The sequence below is a fragment of the Camarhynchus parvulus genome, chromosome 4A, assembly GCF_901933205.1.
Source record: "Camarhynchus parvulus chromosome 4A, STF_HiC, whole genome shotgun sequence".
Lineage (NCBI taxonomy): Eukaryota > Metazoa > Chordata > Aves > Passeriformes > Thraupidae > Camarhynchus > Camarhynchus parvulus.
The window spans coordinates 9,574,849-9,594,865 of record NC_044600.1 but is presented as its reverse complement, the minus strand read 5'-3'; the positions used below and the strand labels follow the sequence as shown (position 1 = coordinate 9,594,865).

Genomic DNA, 20,017 nt, shown 5'->3' with positions numbered 1-20,017 from the left:
TGAAAATTTGATTTTTTCTACATTGGGGTCTGTTATAGCGAGGTATAATTTTAGTTAGAATGTAATGTGTCTTTGCAAATGCTGGGTAGTTGGTTTTCATAGAGAAGTTTTTTTTTCTTGTGATGTCAAGACCTTTTAAATTTTGCCCTGATTTAGAAAATAAGTTAGAGATTGACTGAGATTAATTCAGTGGAAACTTGTAATTGCAAGCTGGCTTGTACTTGCTGACTGCAGTTAGAATACTGCTAAATTAGTTTAATTGCTACAGGACAAAAAATAGGCATATAAAGACTCAGTGATTTGTTTGAGTTAACTTACTTTGTTTGAGTCCTGTGATTAGGAGCAACATGCCAGGGTTTGGGTGGTGGCATGAACCCTGTTCCAATGACAAGATAAGTGCTGTGCCAGCCTAACAGCCCCATGCAGTGAAACAGCATGCACATGTTTCATAGAGCAGATATGCAGCAAGCAGAATCAAGTCTTTTCTCCTACAAAACATCTGTAATGTTTCATGTTGCTTGTGAACTCTGCTGGTATGGTTAATCTGAAATGTTTTTCTCTGGTCAGTTTTCTTCTCTGGATGAACTTTGAGTTTGTAACTGGAAGTAGTAGTTCGTCTGTCCCAAGAAGCCTAGCATAATCCAGTGGAAAAGAGTTTTGTTGTCCAACTCATGTAAGATCCATCCAACTGGTTTAATGAAGAAACACTGTTCCCTATAAGTATTTAATGTACTGTAGCAAATGAACTACAAGAAATTACTGGTTGAAAAGTTACTGCCTGATTAAAACTTGGTCTAGAGGTGACTTGGTAAATTTATCTGCTTAAAGAAGCACCCAGAAGTTTGTAGAAAATAATTTACATAGGTATACACATAACTTTATGTGGGATACTGGGAATAACTTATTGTTGGCCCTTGTGCTTGGGCTTCAGCTGAAGGAAGTTTCTCAGCATTGAATCCAGAGGCAAGCTTACTATTTCAGCAGTTTGCCCATTAAAATAAATAATCTGTAATTGCACTACATGAGGAACTAGAATAGCACATCCACTGTATTGGTGGGGTTCATTATTATTTTTTAAATTATTGACATTTAATTTATTTAAGACTGGACTCCTGTCCACAAACTTTTGATAGAATGTTTGTACCTTTGAGAACAGATTAATTTTTGGCAGAGTAACCTGGTAGCTTTAGCAATTGGAGATCACCTCTTCTGACTGGCTGTTGCCTTGTTTTGTTTGTACACTTTTGAAGCAACACACACTTGATTGTCCTATGAACTGTGTTTCCTTGATAGATTTTTTTCTTTTTTAGGAACCAAATGTTTGTTATAATCTTTGAGGGGTAGATACTAAAATTAAACAAAGTCAACATCAAGTTTTAACAGTCCTTTCTTGAGCAAGCTTTATTCCATGAGCATTGCAAAACTGAAGCAAGTAAACCCTGGCTATTATGATTTGTGGCCTGTGCAAAATCACCAGTGGCCCTTGTGAGGATCATGACTCTTCTTCCTTTGAAGGCATCCACTTGCAGTCTTTAGTTCTGTACTTCCCTCTGACCTTGCCTTCATGCTGTACATTCCTCTCAGCTTGGTTTTATGCCCCTTGTTGCCATGGGACCAGTTTAGGTATGTGTTATGCTTTGAGTTTGCCAACCTGTGGTTGGTCAAACAGAAATGGGTAACTCTTGAACTTGATACAGTGCAGTCTTTCACTCAGTGGTAGAATGAAGCTTTCATGAAATGTATGTGTATTGGGGTGGTGGTTTATTGAAGGCTATTCTTTAAATTCCTCTATGTGTTTGATTAATTGGAAAAATGATTATTAATGGATTCTAGAGACGCCATATTCTTCAGTTTAGAAGGAGGCCAAACTAAAAGTCAGCCCTATGTAGAAAGATGAAAGGAGGTATTCTAGGGAAATAGCAGGTGGTGTTTGCTTTGCTGCTGTGCAGAATTTGAGCAGGTTGAGAAGTTTACTGAAGCTTTCCCAGAACCTGTTTTTAGCCCCATTATGTGAAAGAAGAATTTTGCCAATAAGAAATAAACATTTGCTACATCCACTCTGCTATTCTTTCCCCACCCTCAAGCAGTTGCACTTCTATTGACTTTTTCTGATTAATGCCAAAGATCTGTCTGAAATCAACCACCAGAGATGGATCTGTCATACTGAACTTCTTGGGAAGAGAGCAGTTGAATGATAAACCATTAATTTACTTTTTTTCTTTTCTTCTTTCCCCTCTCAACTTTTGTTTTTTGAAGAATCTACCAAAAATGAGACTATCACCAAATTTTTACAGTTGTGTATATTTCCTCGCTGCATTTTTTCGGCAATTGATGCAGTTTACTGTGCTCACTTTGTTGAACTGGTGCATCAGCAGAAAACACCCAATTTCTCAACACTTCTCTGCTATGACCGAGTAAGTAGCTACAATTGTGTGTGTAATTTCATCATTACCACTACAGACATCCCAAACTAGTGTCTCCCCTGCCTCCCAAAAGAGGTAAACAAGATCCTGTGACAATCAGAGGTTCACTTTTGTACTTCAGATCTTCTGATCAAAGCTTTCTTAAAGCTTCAGTGGTTTATTTTCAAGAAATGTTGTGTTTTACCTGAGTGAGTCTGGAGTTTCAGAGCAAAGTCATTAGCTGTCATGGGAGTTCTTTCAGGTTTCATAACCTTTAAGTAATCTGTATTTCTATGGCCTGCTCTCATCCTTCCATTTTAGCTCTGTGTTCCCTTCTGCTGTGGAACCAATTTTCTGATGCTTGTCTCCCCCCAGCGATGTCCTTGGCACCCTTCTGACCCTGGAAATGGTGCTACAGACAATGGGCTTGTTAGTGTCACTGCACCTGCTCTGGTTTCTTGTGTCCAAAAGAGCATTTCTACTCTAGTAGTCCTATCTATGGACCTGTGTGGGCCAGGAAAAAAACCCCACTTTTTTGCATCAGCTTGGCTGGATGTTTACTTCTACCAGCTCAAATCATTATTAATTTGAAAATAAAACACTTATGTCAGTGAAGACACTTGAACTATCAAACAGTGTGTCGGCAGCAGCAGTATGCTTGGATTCTGGGCTAAGTGTGAAGGACCAGCACTTGGGAAACAAACAATATTTTATAAGCAGTCTGTTGTGTTTAGAAACCAGATTAATGGTGGTTTATATGAGAGAAATGTATAATTTTTGTTGGGTTTTTTGCTTTTGTAATTTAGTAAGGTCATAGTAATGTTTTCTTGCTCTATTCACAGGTTTTCTCTGATATTATATATACAGTTGCAAGTTGCACAGAAAATGAAGCCAGTAGATATGGCAGGTTTTTATGCTGTATGCTGGAGACTGTGACCAGATGGCACAGTGACAGAGTCATATATGAAAAGGTATATGAAATTAATAGAATGAGTTTGCTCATTAGAATGTGTACTAACCATTTGTGTAATTCAACCCAGTAAAAATGGATTTAGTGAAACTGTTAAATTTAAAAACAGTGTGATTGGATTTTTTTGATGGCATAATCATAAAATTGACTTGTATTTTACTATAATTCATGTAGTTTTGGTAGAAGTAATTTTGTATGGTGTTAAAAATATAATTTAATTATAATGGTAATGTGTTTTACATTATATTATAATATATATTTATTATATTAAACACACTTTAACTATAATATTAGTTAATAATATAATTTACTTAAAAAACCCTTTCCATTTCTGATTTTCACATAGCTTACCTTGAAGATAATTTAGGGAGCATATGGAAACTCTCTTAATACTCCTTGCACCAGCTAGTTAAATTGTGAATAATCTTTTCTCTCACCCACGACTAAAGTGTCAACATAAATTAGCTTAAAGAAAAAAAAAGTGAATCTTGTAAAGTGTGATTGTGTCTCATTCTTTAGAGTTTGGGGTTTAGAATTACTGGTTTTGTTTCCCAAAAAATAACTTTTTCCTATTTGTTGATGTGCATGTAGGAATGTGGCAACTATCCAGGTTTCCTGACTATATTACGAGCAACTGGATTTGATGGTGGAAATAAGGCTGATCAGTTGGATTATGAGAATTTTAGACATGTGGTACACAAATGGCACTATAAATTAACTAAGGTAAATAGAGATGCCAAAAATCTCATGTTTTTTGAATGCTTTAAAAAAAACCCCCAACTTCATTAGATTTAATTTATGTTTTAGGCTTCTGTGCACTGTCTGGAAACAGGTGAATATACACATATCAGAAACATCCTGATTGTGCTGACCAAAATCCTTCCATGGTATCCAAAAGTGCTGAACCTGGGTCAAGCCTTGGAAAGAAGAGTACATAAGATATGTCAGGAAGAGAAAGAGAAGAGACCTGATCTATATGCATTGGCTATGGGGTAACAACAACTTATTTAAGAAAGTGGTTAAAAGTGGATCATGAAAGGCATCTAAAGACTCGGAACTGTTACAGTCCTAACATTTGATTTTTACCTTATCACAGAAGATTTCGCTATCCTGCATCTCGGTGCTGGCAGTGTGAATGAAAACATTCATTTTGTGCTGGATGATCACTAATTTCCTTTACAAGACTCTAGTAAAACCCTTAAAATAGTAAAGATTTCTACTCACAAGAGCATAGCTTAATTTTAGAGAAATAATATAGCAGCAAGGAGATAGGAGGGATAGTAAGAGGAAGAAAGACAAGGGCTATTGCTGCAAGACTGTTTAGATATTGAAAGTGCATGTGATTCTAAAATGCTTAGTTACATGTTACATCTTCCTGTGGTGAATGTGGAATCATCCTTGTATGCCTGAGGGTCAGTTCAGGTTGCCCTAACAGTTAGAAGTTTTGTCAGCAGTCAGTTTGTTCTGTATGTTTGGCCAGGGGTGTGTGTGTGTGGTGGTGAGGAAGAGGGTGTGGAGGTAGGGCTGCTTCTGTGTCTAGTGGGTTTGTTTGTTTTTCTTTTTCTTTTGAGCTCATCAATATAGGGGGAAGAAACTGCGTATCAGTTAGGAAAAACTGTGAAATAAATAACAGATGAACTGTTAGATTAGATCCACATTTAAGATTCAACCCATGTTTTGCTTTATGTTTGTGCATATTTAACAATCTGTGCGACTTGCAGCTATTCTGGACAGTTGAAAAGTAGGAAGCCTTTCATGATACCTGAAAATGAATTTCACCACAAAGACCCACCTGCCAGGAATGCTGTACCTGCAACAGTACAAAATGGGCCAGGTGGTGCTGGGATGCCTACGTCTCTCACAATAAATACAGTTAGACTGGAAGAGGGCACTACTGAGGAGACTGGTAAACACACCTATGATTATTATATGTTTATTTTTTAATAGAATTTTTCTGACATTGCAGGCTTCTCTCAAAATTTGCCTCATTTAGCTAAAAAGAAAAAAATATAAATGTGATGCTAAATAGGATCAGTGTGTGTTCTTTATTTTCACTTGGTTTTGGGAGGGAGGATCTGCTGCCTATTTTTAGTTGTTAGCTACACATGACCTGACATGAATATGCTCAGCTACTTGTTGTATTTTAACCAGCAGGTTATAGATTAACTTGTTGAAATAGAGCTGTTCTTTCTTTTTTTAAGCAGATAAACTAAAGGAGAAGTCTCAGGGTGTGGTGAAAGTTATTAATAAAACTGTCAACGCTACACCGAAGGTGACAACAAGCAATGGAAACAGTGCATCTAATAGGTGAGAAAAACTATTCTTATACATACTCTATTTTCTTCCTTCCAAGACACAGAAATACGCTTGGAAATGGCCTCCCTTTTAATTTTACTTCTGGGTTCTGTGCAAATAGTTCCCATTTCTTTAAAGTTTAAAAAATTGCATAATTTCTCTCAAAATCAGTTTTACTGATAAATGCATTTCATTTTAGCTACAAAAGATAAATGAGAATATCTCCTCGTTGCTATTCTGATAAAGAAACAGCAAATCTGAAATCTTACAGCGTCTGCTCCAGGAAATTCTGTCAAACATTCAGAAGTAAAACTTCTGTGATAAAGCTAGAGCTGTGTTTTGTATCCATGCTAATTGGCCATTTTATTTTTGATGCAGCAAAATTATTAAAGAGAAAGATGATAAAGAAAAAAGCGGGAAGGAAAAAGATAAAGAAAAGAAAGACAAGACTCCAGCTGCCACTCCGGAGATGAAGGCACTTGGGAAAGATGGGAAAGATAAACCGAAGGAAGAACGGGCAAACAAAGAGGAGAAAGCAAGAGAGATCAAGGAGAAAACGCCAAAATCTGACAAGGAGAAGGAAAAGGTGAAGAAAGAAGAAAAAGCGTCAAAAGAAGAAAAGTCCAAGACGGTTGTTACCATCGTTGAGTCAAAGTCAACTGCAGAAAAGGAGAGAGAAAAGGAACCATCCAGAGAAAGAGATCTAGCAAAGGAAATGAAATCCAAGGAAAATGCTAAAGGAGGAGAAAAGGTGCCAGTAGCTGGGTCCTTGAAGTCACCTGTTCCCCGATCAGAAACATCAGAATCTGAAAGGGGTATGTTTGAATATTTATTTCTGTTCTTGTCTAGAAAAATACAATGTGTCACTTGAAAATCACTGAATGTCAAAAAATGCTAGAGAAGTTGAGAGAGAATCATTACATAATAAGTAAGAATTTTGGCACTGACTTTTCAATGCAGTCGATAGCTAAAGAAGGTGGTCAGAGTATCTGCAAAAGGCAAACTATGAGAATGTGTGAATGTCACACATCTCCAGTGAATGCTCGTTCTCACAAAGCTTGCCATTTTTTTAATGTAAGTCTGAATTGTCTTTTATTAAAATGTGTTCGTATAACTTAGATGCAACTTTTGTAAAAGTTTAATGCAAAAACTTTGTGTGTACTTTGAGAGCTTCATGACAACCTTTGAATTGGAAGAAAACAGGGAAAGTGAAAGTTATAGGCCTTTGCATCCTTAAGAAGTATGCAGCTTTATCAGTCCCTTCCTATATTAAGGGTGAGCAAAATCCTTAAGTTATTATTTGAGGCTGATGTTGAGTTTTATATTTGTTCTGCTTAAGGCAAACCCCATAAGGGAGGACTGTAATGCTTTTCGTAGGGTTCACCTATTCAGGGTCTTCACAGAAATTCTGAAATTCAGATGCTGACTTCTATAAAATGGAAGTTTGGAGTGAGCATAATTTTGCAGCAGTTTGTTCACATTATGTTTTTGCTGCAAACTTTCATAAAGATGGTCAGGGTGTGCTGCTAACTCTAGATAGCTTAAGGAAAATAAACTTCACATAGTGGTAAGAAATCTAGCTGTAATTGTGTTGGTACTTCAGAAAGTTATATTTTTTGATTCTGAGACTCTTTGAACTGTTTTAATAATGCCATTGTTCTGTTCTTTCCTCAGAACAAAAACGCCGCAAAGTTGATACACATTCTTCTCCGTCACATTCCTCAACAGTAAAGGTTAGTATAGCCTGAGGAAGGCAGCACCCATGTTAGGCTCACGAGTTTGGGATGCCAGTATTCGACTTCCTTCAAGTTTTGTGCCAAGTATACACTGGAACCACTGGAGGTTTTATGTTGCATTAGAAAATGCATTCCTTTTCTTTATTGGCGGACTGTCTTTTTTTCTATAAAAATATTTTTTAATTAACCAAAATAATGCTTCAAGGACCTAGCACAAATTTTGTAAAATAGTGTTTGGAAATTTCAAGAGAATTTTTGCACAGAAGTGCCTCATTGATTTAAGCAGTCAGTTTTTTTGGAGTGCAATGGTAGCTACAAGCAAATGAGTCTTTGCAACAGAGTGGAGCATATTTTTCTGCACTTCTTTGAAGAATCTATAGCACTGAAGATTCCTGGATGATACGGGATGTACGATACCTCTGAATTCATCAGGCTTCTTGATGAGCATCATACCGATATGTGCCTTCTAAGGAGGAGTCTTGAAAGGAGTTCCATTTTAAAGTCTCCTTGGTGATCAGTTCTCCTGTAGTTGTGTATATTCAGTGCGCATGCAGCTTCTGTTGTACCTTCCCTTCGAGGTTTGTTTATTTCCAATGGGTTCCCACCATGTTGAGCCCTGCGTTACGATAAAACCAGATGTGGCCACCAAGCCTCCTACTCAGCAAAGAGAAACCCCAAGCACTCAAGCGCAGCACAAAACCATGGGCGTAGCCTACTTGAAGACTCAGGGTAGCCATTCCTTGCTCCATATTTATATTATTTCTAAACCATCTATGTTCATGGAATCTTTGAATTTGCAGTACGTTGAACATTTAAAACTGTAAGTTACCAATACTTCATCGAGAGCACTGTGATGGATTATGTGGGTCTTTAAACTTCACCATCTTACCAACTTTAGAACAAGCTCTTCTCTTTTTTCTTTTTTTTTCAAAGTACATCTTTTTCTATGTAAGATTTACTTGAAATATTTAACTCAATTTTGGAGAATTCAAATAGCTTTTACTAGTTCTGAGAAACAGGTGACAGTGATAACTACTTAATGATGACATTTTTTATAAGTAGCAGCATAAGGTCATTCTAGAGTGACTTCTACCACATTTAACTGAAAGTGGAGAAGATACAGGTTTACAAGTATTTTAAACCTGTTTAACCTCTTGTTCAGCTAAATTTAGAGTTGACTACTTTTTCTTTATGTTTTTGTCTAGCCAAGAGAGTGTGTTTTCACTGTTTTAGGAAGAACTAGATGTAGACTTATTTTATAGTTTATTTAATAGCAAAGTCTAGAGAATAGATAAGGGCTGTCTTTCCCCCCCACACTTTCTTTTTAAAAAGTATTTCAGCTTCTAGCTTTATTCAAAGTATGGTATTAACATAAGATTTATTCCAGAAGGAGTAGCTGTTTTTTGTTTCAAGGGCACGGCCGTGCTTCCCAAAGTCCCTCTGGTTTCTGAAAACTATTCCAGCTCACGTGTCATCTCCGTTCATTTTCTACAGGACAACCTCAACGAACTCAAGGAATCTTCAGCAAAGGTTTGAATCTTTTAGAAACCAGCCAAGTTTATTTTCATGTTTTGTTGCAGAAAGAAATTAACTTTTGCTCGTGGCAAACTCTCATCAGAAATTCAAATTCTTTCCAGTACATACTAGCATAGTAATAGAGGGACAAGTTTTTTTATCCTGGTGTGTAAATCCTCTGTACAGGAGATACGGTTGATAATGTAGAAACAACATAACAAAAAAACCCCTGAATTTACCTTTCTGTCAATATTTTGAAGAGATGCTATATGTCAATGTCTCTTCTATTCCTCTCTAAAACTTTTGCATACACTGAAATACACTTATGGTTAAGCCATTTGTTTGGCTGGAGAGCTAATAGAATAGCTGAAATAGTTCTTAGAATTGTTTGAGGGGTTTTGAATATACCAATTAAAGAACAGTAGTTAGTTAAAGAATATTTGAGACATCTCTGGAATATTGATACTCTTTCCTCTTACAACTGTATTCATGTTCTAGTACTACAGTATTGTGTTTCTAAGCATCAGAGACAGTCTCCTGAGTTATCATCTTTGTGTATTTGCTTCCGCTAAATTCACTTCAGTTTCATTACCTTAGGAGAAGGGATACTAAAGAATGCTCTCAAGAGTTCATAGAATCAGAATCCAGGTTGGAAGAGGCTTCAAGGATCAGCTAGTCCAGGCTTTTTGGCAAAAACGTGGTATAGGCGGGATGGCCCAGCACCCTGTCTAGCCACATCTTACAAGTGTCCAATGTTGGGGAATCCATCACTTCCCTGAGGAGATACTCCAATGGCTGATTGTTCTTGGTGTGAAGTGTTTCCCTCTTGTGTCCAATTGGAATCTTCCCAGGAGTAACTTGTATCCATTACCCATTATTTTTCCATGTTAAATGGCCGTGTCCCTTGGTAGCCCCCCTTTAAATACTGTGACATGGTGCTAAGGTCTCCCCTAAACCTTCTCATGGCTGAGCAAACCCTGTTCAACCTGCCTTCCCTCTCAGGTCAGGCTTCCCAAGCCTTGGATGACCTTTGTGACCCTTCTCTGCACCATCTCTAGCCTGTCCACATCCTTTTTGTATAGCAGGCACCAAAACTGGGCACAATGTTTTGGGTGTGGTCTAACCACCCATGGGAATATTGTATTTTAGACAGATTCTGTAACTATTTTGTTGCTCTTTTTAGAAATCAAGCATATTGTAACTGGTACAGCAACAGTCACAGGCACTGCGCACCTGCTGGTACATCAGGGGATGTGACAAATCTTCTAAAATTGCTGTTAAAGTCTTTAGTTACATAATCAGAACCAGTGTGTAACTAAAGTGCACAAAGGTTTATCCCTGGGAAAATGCTGACCATTTGAACTTTTTGGATACTTTTTAGGTTTATCTAGGATTTCTTACACACACTTAATTTTAAAATGTGCTATAGATTTCCATGTTCTGTATTTACACTGTTGTTTTAGTTGCAATTATCTTTATAGAAAGTGTTCAGAACACTTTGTACATTTTAAATCAAAATAGCTGTGATCCTTTACTGGACACTGCAGGTTGGTTTTTTGTTTTTCACTGAATCTTTCCAATACCAACTGTATCTGATTATGGGGATAGTGTATATGGGAAACATCCTTTAGTCTTACCACTGATGAAACTACAGTGTCTGTAGATCTAATCTAGGTATTTTTATAAATCATCAACATATCTTGTATATGTAATTTTTCTTAATTAGAAAAGTATAATATTTGTCTTGAGCTTACCTCTGCCTGAAGGGTGGTGTATGGAAATCTGTAAAAGCTCACTTTTCCCTTCCTTACTGTATGAGTCAAGATTCAGTTGGTTAATTGAAATTTTGCTTATGTTTTCATTCCTTAAGCTAAAGTTTTATTGAAAAGTATTTATTTTACTTATTAGCACATTGATTTAATTAAGCAGGCAGTGGAACTGTTTGTAATCAAATTAACAGCAAACAGCTTTATTTTTCTATATTTAATTTGAAAAGTTATGTTTTAGAATTAACTGTAATGTATTTGTGTAGACTTAGCTGGAAGTGTATTGCAGTTGTGTGACCTTTTAATGGATTTGTTTTTAAGTGTTTGGGAAACTGGGGGGGGTGTCCAACACATTCCTTCCTTTTCTAAATGTTCTTTTCTAATCTTTCTCACTTAATGAACTAATCTTCACTCTTCAGTGCCGTTCTAACAGACTTAAAGCAGTTCATGACAATGTTCCCTGTACATGGTGTAAGACAAGTTAAATGTTCTTTACTTCCATGTACTTATTTGGGGAAGGGATGGGATGTTCAGATGCCTGTAAGATTTATGAGTTCAGTTTCCACTAAAAATTAAAAGTCTAGTGCTGTTGTCTGCTTACAGACTTTCTTTATTCCTGACTTGGCTCAGTTTCTGGAGCCAGACAATGGAAATACTGGTTTACACTGCAGGTTATAAAATAAATGATGCCAGACTTGAGTTAGGGTTGGTTTGTTTTTTTCTTGCTTTGGCATTTGTCCAAGTTACAAACCACACCAAAGCACCCAAAATCTGATGTGTCATCAGCTGGGCAGCATTTCTAGAAGCAAGTTGATAAAGTCTTTCTGGTAAAGGAGGTGGGGGAGGATGGATGTAGTTTTCCAAAACTCTGCATTGGAATGGTAGAGGAGCAGTGGAATCTGTCATGAACAGCCATGAGAACACAAGAAATGGAATAGGAGAAAGCAGAGCCATGAAGTTCTTTTTTCCCCTGTGGAAAGCAGCTCTAGGAGACAACTGAATGGGACTGTTTAGAGAAAACACATTTGCATGTCATTGTCAGCAAAGAAGAGAGCAGGAATAAATTTACTTGTGGAATGGCATTGTAAGAAATTGAATAAGAGAAGAGGAGTGAGTGAAAAGCAAAAAGAAATACCTAGTGCAAGAAGTGTTGAAGGTTCAGTCTGTTCTAGGAGAATAAAATTCCAGTGAAATAAAATGAAAGAGACCTAAATTTTGTCAGTGTGACATTTAATATAGAATCACTAACATCAGCTTTTGGTAAGTTAAACATTTACTGAAACTGGAGAAGGATGGGATTACTATAATTTTGAAAATTGAAACACTGATTGGTTTGGTTCAAGTGTTATCTTGATTGTTTTAAACTAATCTTCCACTTCCCTCTTTTGTTGGTGTCCTTTTAAGTAGGGTGTCTCTCTAAAAAGAAATACAGAGCATATTTTGGTAATGTTTTTGTCCCCAAATAAAATTGTTAACTTGTGAAGCTGAGGAAAGAATGAAGTATACTGATTTAAATCTGTGTGCTGGTGCAACTTAAATACCAAGGGAAGTGGTTTTAATTTAAAATGTGCTCTTAGTATTTTTTAGATCTAACTATATAATTGTTTTTAAAAAGACAGGTATAATTACTGTAAAGTATCCATATTTATAATAACAGATGTGCTGCCTGTTTTATGGAGCTTACCAGAATTGGTTAGAAGAGATAGTGGAGTAACAATCTAGAACATATTAGAGAAACTAACTATTATTTTCTATGTTTAGCTGTTTTTCTCATTTGAAGGTTAGAAATTAGATTAAAAGACATTATTCAAAGTATTGTCTTAAATACCTTGTTGATAAAGATTATTCTTTTAAAATGAATTATAGCTTGTCCAAGAAGCTGATTCCATTCATTCCTCCTGGGCACGACTGCAGGTGTTAACTTAGTCCAGTAACCTGTTTCTGTAGCCCTGTGTCTGATTTGTGTTCTTGCATCCAACTGTCCTGGTGAACAGTGTTGAGTGTATTTAATATAAATGTTTCAGTTAAGAAGTATTCTTGAATTGAGTAAATTGAGTAAATAAGCTGTAGGTTAAATTATAGATGATGAGTTTGAACATGTCTTCAATCACTCTTTGTTTTGTTAATAAAGTATTTATGTTTAATATTTGAGCTAGGTCTGATATGTTAGAATAAGACTTCTTTTTATTTACATGTCTAGGAATACATATTAATATTTGGTGATGTTGCCTTAATTTAACAGCACTACATAAACCACACTACTCCAACACTGTCCAAGAGTAAGGAGAGAGAAGTGGAGAAGAAAGATTTGGACAAGTCAAGGGAGAGATCCAGAGAGAGAGAGAAGAAAGATGAAAAGGACAGGAAAGATCGAAAAAGGGTTGGTGACGTTTTTAATGAACTGGTTTAGACAGTTGGTTTGTCCTTGGAAAGCTTTCTGTTGCAAGCCCTTGCAGTAATAATTGGCTGTCCAGCCCATTTGAGCAGAAGTGATCTGTATCAGAGGTGCCTTTTTTGTTCTGTTACTCTTTCAAGGGTTGGTTTGCAGTAATGTTTTCAAACCTCTGCTCCCTCCAAACTGATCTCCAGAAACTTCACACAAGATGTAACAGCTCAGTTACATTCTAAGTATTTAAAAATAAGTTCTCCAAAATAAGAATACAAGCAGGTGCTACTTCAGGAGTATGTTTTAGTCTGCTAACATCTGCATAATTGTATTTGGTGCCAGGATCATTCAAACAGTGACCGAGAGGTACCCCAGGATTCAACTAAACGACGCAAAGAGGAAAATGGCACAAGTATGTATTTTACTTTCAGTGTGAGTGTTTGTCAGGCTTTTGCTTGTTGTGAATTACAACTTTCTGTTCTGTTTTTAGCTGGTTCTTCAAAACATAGCAAAAGTGAAAGTCCTTCTGATTCCCCTCGCTTAAATGAAAAAGAGAAGGAGAAAAACAAATCAAAGTCTTCAGGAAAAGAGAAAGGTGATTCAATCAAGGCAGAAAAGATGGAGAAGAGCTCCTCTGGTAGCAAAAAGGTAAAATAACCTCTTCTCTTGTTTATTTGTTGTTGTTGCTGACAGAACAAGCTGGTATTTTTTTTCTAAAACTTATTGCTGCTTTATAGCCTAAATTTAAAAGATATGCTGTGAATGTGTAAGAAAATGCTTCTGAAACTTCTGGGATCTTGTGACTTTAAATATCTCAGCAGTCACTCCCGGCAGGAGCAGGTTAGTTTGGAAGACTAGTTCATTTTGGCAGTAGCCAGGAAAATTCAGAACTTACAGGTTCTGAATAACCTAAAATATTTGCAGACTGCTCTTAACTTACATATAAACTGGCCTGTAATTCAGATTTCCACATGCATGTGTCAGCACAGCTTCTTCTGGTAAAAGCAGGTATGTTGCAGTTATATTGGTATTCACCAAACTGTGGTTCCCACTTGCAGCTCTGCTGCTGGCACTAACCAGGGAACTGGATAAGAAAGATAAAATAATCTCAGAAATCACAGAAGCTGAGTACTGTCATTTTGGGTGATGATTTTTTTTAGCTGTCTCCAGTTATAATGTTAAGTGTTACAGTCCTCCTAAATGTCCTGTACAATGGGTACCATAATAAGCTATTTTCCATATGTGTATTTTTAAAGGAATCAAGACATGATAAAGAAAAAACAGAGAAGAAAGAAAAGCGGGACAGTACTGGGGGGAAAGAAGAAAAGAAACAATATCCTTTTAAACGTTGATATTTCAGAAAATTCCTGCAAATGAGCTTCCTTTTATTATATGTAGCACAATACTTATTTTTTTCCTTAACAACGAATTTACTCATAAATCTTCAGACAAGCATAGATAATGAAGATTCTTTCAGGAAAGGTAAAAATGTTTGTTATTTAATTTCTTTGATTTGGTGTCTCCCATGGGCCCTGTTGACTGGTAATGGATATACAGACAAAACAGCCTAAAATCAGCCAGGGTGGTCGGGTGGTGTTTTGGGGGATTTTTGGTTGTGTTGTGGGGATTTTTTTTTTGATTGATGGTGTTTCATGTTTGGGAGTTTTTGTGGGTATGGGTGGTTTTGGCTTGAGTTTTTAAAACAGTATTATTATTTATATTTTTAAAATATTATTAGTATTTTAAATTTTTATTACTGCTTGAGGAGAAAAATATTTCCCTGTCATCATCAGAGGTGATATAGATGCTGAGATTTTTTTTTTTTTTGGAAAAAGAAGAGGCAGAGGATGTGGTGTGTCAGCAGTGGTTGGTGGAGTTGCATCTTTGTTGCTTTTTCTAAGAAAAGTTACCATACAAAAGCAGAGGTGGATTTATGTAATTCTGATAATCTATGCGTTACGTAGCAAAATCTTGCCTAATATGTAGCAAACTCAAGTTTTGTATCTTCATCTTACTTCAACAAAAGCAGTAACTTTAAACCACAATGCTACATGGTGAGTTGGTCAGCTCATTGTCTCTTCATAATCTTTTATCTGGTCTGATCTGAGGAACAGGACAAAGGAAAACTTTGGCATGAAACATGGACTATATAAAGAAATAAAAGAAACTTTGGAGTATTTTGAGTAACCTTTATTCAGACTGGATCTTCTGGAAAAATCAATTGTTCTTTGTAGTTGATGGGGCTCTGAATGGTTGGGGCTTTTTTCAGACCTGTGGAGCTATGTGGACACTTAAATTTTGTTTTATGGTTATGAGGGCAGGGTTTTTTTCTTTTCTACATTGAGCCATTTTAAGAGTTTTGTAATGTTTTGTTTTCATTTATTTGGGAAGGAAAGTGTCCCAGTGAACTTAAATTAGTTCACCTGATTTATCCAACTTTAGTTGCAGACTGCTATTAATCTTTATGCATAAGGCAGTGTACAATTCTACACTTTAAGGAAAGGAAAAAAAGAAAAAAAAATTTAATGTCTGAGAAAAGTCTCCACTCCTGGATTGTGACCTCAGAGCAAAGGGGGCTTATTTGAAAAAGGATCTCGTGTTCCATTTGGGGTCAGGGCTCATTCAGCCGTGGCAGTTGAGGGCGCGTAAGTGAGGGGGTTTGGGTAGCAAAGCTTGTGCTGATACCAGGTGCCCTTTGGTGGTAAAAAGATGGGAGTTCAGGTTATTGCTTCTTAGTACATTTTCTTTGTATCTTCTTTTTATCTTCATTATCTATAATGAAAGATACTTCTGTGAATATTTTCTTGACTGAAAATTATGAGCATTCTCTGGAAAGAATTTGCTGGAATTTTCTTGGCTCTTTGTCCTTCATAGCTGTTACTGTCTGATCACTGTAGAGGAATCCCAGCTTTTCCCCTATTCTTTTAAATGCTGCTTTGGAACAGAAGGAAAAAGGCAGTCTTGGTAAATGAAGTTCACTACTGAGCACTTACAACTTCTTTAATAATAAATATGAAGTTTTGTCTTGACTAGCAATTCAATATAAAGTGAGGATTTAAGGATATAAAGTCATTAGTTAAAAAAGCACAACTATGTTCTGCTGAGTGTAAATAACAAGTGCTCAGGTTAATGTCAGTTGTGCTGTGGAATTCACATCCAGCTGTGTAATGGTTGGAGCTTCTGGCCTGGAACACTGACAGCACCCCACTGTGTGCATAGTGCAGTATGAAAAAGTGCTTTGTGTAGCAGCACAGTTGTGGAATCTCATCCTGTGCTCCTGTTAAATCTTTGATATCGTTCTCCCTAATGTACAATGTCTGATTGGCTGCATTTATTTCTTGCCTAATTTAGAGATAGTAAGATTTTGAGGGGGTTGTACTTCTAAAGGAGTTTCTACTCTCACAAGTGACTACTTGTTTGCTATTTGTATGTTTAAATTAGTGTTTCACTACTTACAGGGCAGTGTTCACAGTAATGTAGTTCTTGCTGTGGAATGAGCTAGAGTAGGGAATGACAAAAATAGTTTTATTTTCCCCCTCATTCTTTGAGTTGTGAAGGGAATAAAATGTGAAGTTGTGAGATCAGTGTTCATTTGAACATCTAATTCTAATTATGTACACCTTTGTTGCAGGTGACATTGAAATGGGAAGATATCCAGCTGTGACCAGAAATGTATTTTCCAGAGTATAGATTGCACAGAAAATCGTGAATGAAGAGGACCCATCTGCATCTCCTTAAATTATTCAGTTCTCTGCTTTATTTCCCCATGCTAAGGACTTAATTGTTAAGTTGTACATTACTGTATTTTTAACTTGTTGCTTAGTTTCTTATACATTTATTTTCAGTACCTGGCTGAAAGTGTTACCTATTCCATATTTTAGCACAATGTGCTGCAAACAAACAGTTGCCATAGTGCAAATGAGGTTTCATGTGTACATAGTTCCACTTTAGTTTGTCGAAAATACTGCCTGAGTGTAGTAATTCTTTCAATTTGAAATTGCATTCTTCTAGATGTTTGAAAACCACAAATAAACAGTTATTGAACCTTTTTGGATTTACCTCATTTAAACTCAGTTTTTATTTATTACTTGGCCTGTTTTTAATATCGGTAACTAAAAAAAACAAAGTTAAGTGGGAGCACTGTTTTCATGCAATGCTTAGGGAATATTTGTATATTGTGTATAACGTTGACTTGTTTAAAAAAAACAATGAATGAACCCTGTCCCATCCCAATCTAAACCTGTGCTCAGTTGTCCCTTGTCACACCTTTTTGTCATGTTGTTTTTAGATTGATTGGAAATGCTCTCTTCAAAACTGAAATAAATTAAGTTTCAGTTACAGCTACAGGAGCTTTGTATTGCTGAACTTTAGTCTGAAAATTTCACAATGACATTTTTAAAAAAAGAAAAAAAAAGAATTTTTTTATCTGCTAAATTCTACCAGTGTAACCTTTTTTCTAAATAAACAATAGTTTTCTCAATGGGTCGTAAATCGTTCTCTGTGTGGTCACTTTATTACTTCTCTGGATTATGAAAATTGGATGTTAGTTGGAATCAGGGCAGGGATGGTTCCTGTCCCTGCCCATTTTTAGGTGCCAGGGGCTGGTTGTGGACTGTGGTGCCTGCTGTGAAGGCACAGATGTGCTGCTCTTCTTCAGTGGCTTCCAAGAGCTCCAGGTTTGCCTTCCTGCATTCAGCCAGGTTTACACCTTTCTTTTGAGCCATTTGTCCCTGGTCCAAATGCCATTAAAATATCGGTTTTCTATCAAATATTAATACTATTAAACATAGGGACTTGTTTCTTAAATGTTTTGGGGTTTTGGTTTGTTGTGGTGTTGGTGAGATTTTAATACAGTATAAAGGGAATTTTGATCAAAAATTGAGCATCCCTGGTGCTGTATGCTTTATTTAATCTGGGATTTGGAACAGAAGCTTGTTCCCTTGATGTGTGTATTTGAAATACTAAATATTAAGAAATTGTAGTGCTTATAGACTTGGTCAGTAAAACTCTCATGATTACCTTTGTTCTGATTACTGAGTGAATCACAGAAGATTACAAATCCTGGCCCTGCAGTGGAAGAAGGACACAGACAAATTGGGAAGAGAATTGGGTAAGAGTTATCCAGCTAATTGGAGGTGAGAAAGAATTACTAAAAAGAAGAGTAACTAAGTTAAGGTCCTTAAGTAACTAAGTCAGGTCCTTTTAATTACCTTGTTGCGCAGTCTGAAGTTAAACACTTCTATCAAAGTCACTCCAGTCCTTGGGCTTCACTGCGGTGGGAATGAGGTGGGGCTTGGGTGGGGCTGCAGCCGCCGGCCTTCCCGAACTCAGGGTGAAGGAGGTCACTGAATACCGTGTGATCTCCAAAGGGCAGGAGCCCACCCGTGACCTCAGACACTGCCAGGGAAACTGAAAGAGTAGTTCAGAAGTCAGCTTGGAGAAACGTGCCTGTCCTGGCAGGAGCGTTGTGCCCGGCTGTGCTGCCGCGGGCACGGCAGGGGCAGCGCGGGGTTTGCACATCCCTGAAGGAGCAGGGGGAGGAGAAGGGGTGTGGGATGTTACACTGACCCTGTCAGGGGCCTGGCCAGTGCAGACACATCCCTGGAGAACTGCAGCAGTCAAAAGGAGAGGATTAAACTTTGTTCTGTTGTTGGGATAGCTTGGATGTGCTCTGCAATGTCCTGATTTCATGAGAGGGGGCACAGGAACAGTTTCTGGCCGAGTTCATGTCTGTTGGGAGGGTTTTCTCTCCTGGATACATTGCAAAAGACAGCTGGTCCTTCTGATCCTTCTTCCTTCGGTGGGTCTCTGCAGGGACTCAGGTGCATTTGTGGAGACAGCAGTGAGGGTTTGGTGATGAGAGTTGTATAGAGAGTACAGCCAGGGGGAATCAGTGAGTCCCAGGAATCAGTGGGGGCTGGAGGAAGCGCAGAGCTGGCCAGGTTGTGTGGCTGTGCATGCCACTGGCACGCTCATTGACTTTGTGCCCAGGTGGCTGAGAAGGCCAAGGACATCCTGACTCTCATCAAATAGTGTGGCCAGCAGAACCAGGGCCGTGACCATCCTGTGCTGGGGAGGACACCTCGAATCCTGTGTCCAGCTCTGGGCCTCTCATGGCAGGAAGAACACCGAGGTGCTGGAGCCTGTCCAGAGAATAACAACAGAGATGAGGAAGGGTCTGGAGCACGGGTCTGAGGAGAAGCAGCTGAGGGAGCTGGGATGTTCACCCTGGAGAAAATGAGGCTTGGGGGTGATCTAATCACTTTCTACCTCTCCCTGGCAAGAGATTGTTGCCAGTTGGGGTCGGTCAACTCTCCCAGGCAACAAGCAACAGAGCAAGAGGAAACTGCCCCAAGTTGCTCCAGGGGAGGTTTGGATTGGATACCAGGGAAAGCTTCTGCCCTGAAAGGTTGATCAGGCTTTGGAACAGGCTGCCCAGGGCAGCTGTGAAGCCACCATCCCTGGAAGTGTCCAAAAGAGGCGTGAATGTGACACTTAGGGCCGGCTATTAGTGGTGGTCATGGCAGCACTGGGTTAAGGGTTGAACTCAATGGTAAGTCCTTCTAAATCGAAATGTTTTTATCATTTGAGAGGATTGTGGGGAAGAACAGACAGAGCTGGGAGGGCGGGCAAGCAGCCCTACCCTGGTGCTGGCCCATGGTCCTGCGGGAAAACCTGGTACCCAGAACCCATTAATTAAGCCCTAATGTGATGTTCTAATTGCTCTGTATAATCTGCAGCATCTGTGATAGGTCACAGCTTCAGCAATTTCATAATAAGGTGTTTTCCCTCAACACTGGCAAACATCCCTTGTTTAAAGGTCAGGGGAATATTAAATAAACACCATTTATATTTATTTGCCTCGGATCAAACCACAGCTCTTACATTAATTTCGGAGGATTTTTTGGGCAATTAGACTGCTCGGGCCATATTTGGAAATCAAATGC

At 37.9% G+C, this 20,017-nt stretch overlaps 1 protein-coding gene across 3 annotated transcripts in view; it reads left to right on the top strand.

The window, feature by feature from the left end:
• Positions 1 to 17,561, top strand: part of THOC2 (THO complex 2) — a 49,777-nt gene extending 32,216 nt beyond the window's left edge. The window contains exons 25-39 of one of the 3 annotated variants that reach the window (XM_030967313.1): positions 2,257 to 2,414; positions 3,245 to 3,373; positions 3,964 to 4,095; positions 4,180 to 4,364; positions 5,094 to 5,278; positions 5,577 to 5,679; positions 6,046 to 6,482; positions 7,342 to 7,400; positions 8,898 to 8,933; positions 12,927 to 13,064; positions 13,413 to 13,482; positions 13,561 to 13,718; positions 14,327 to 14,403; positions 14,505 to 14,552; positions 16,702 to 17,561. In XM_030967313.1, coding sequence (XP_030823173.1) covers positions 2,257 to 2,414; positions 3,245 to 3,373; positions 3,964 to 4,095; positions 4,180 to 4,364; positions 5,094 to 5,278; positions 5,577 to 5,679; positions 6,046 to 6,482; positions 7,342 to 7,400; positions 8,898 to 8,933; positions 12,927 to 13,064; positions 13,413 to 13,482; positions 13,561 to 13,718; positions 14,327 to 14,403; positions 14,505 to 14,532 — 1,895 coding nt within the window. In that variant the 3' untranslated portion in view covers positions 14,533 to 14,552; positions 16,702 to 17,561. Of the gene's footprint in view, positions 1 to 2,256; positions 2,415 to 3,244; positions 3,374 to 3,963; positions 4,096 to 4,179; positions 4,365 to 5,093; positions 5,279 to 5,573; positions 5,680 to 6,045; positions 6,483 to 7,341; positions 8,133 to 8,897; positions 8,934 to 12,926; positions 13,065 to 13,412; positions 13,483 to 13,560; positions 13,719 to 14,326; positions 14,404 to 14,504; positions 14,553 to 16,701 lie in introns of those variants that run through there. The other 2 variants (XM_030967312.1, XR_004061441.1) reach the window with 2 other exon arrangements.
• The last annotated feature ends 2,456 nt before the right edge of the window (positions 17,562 to 20,017 follow it).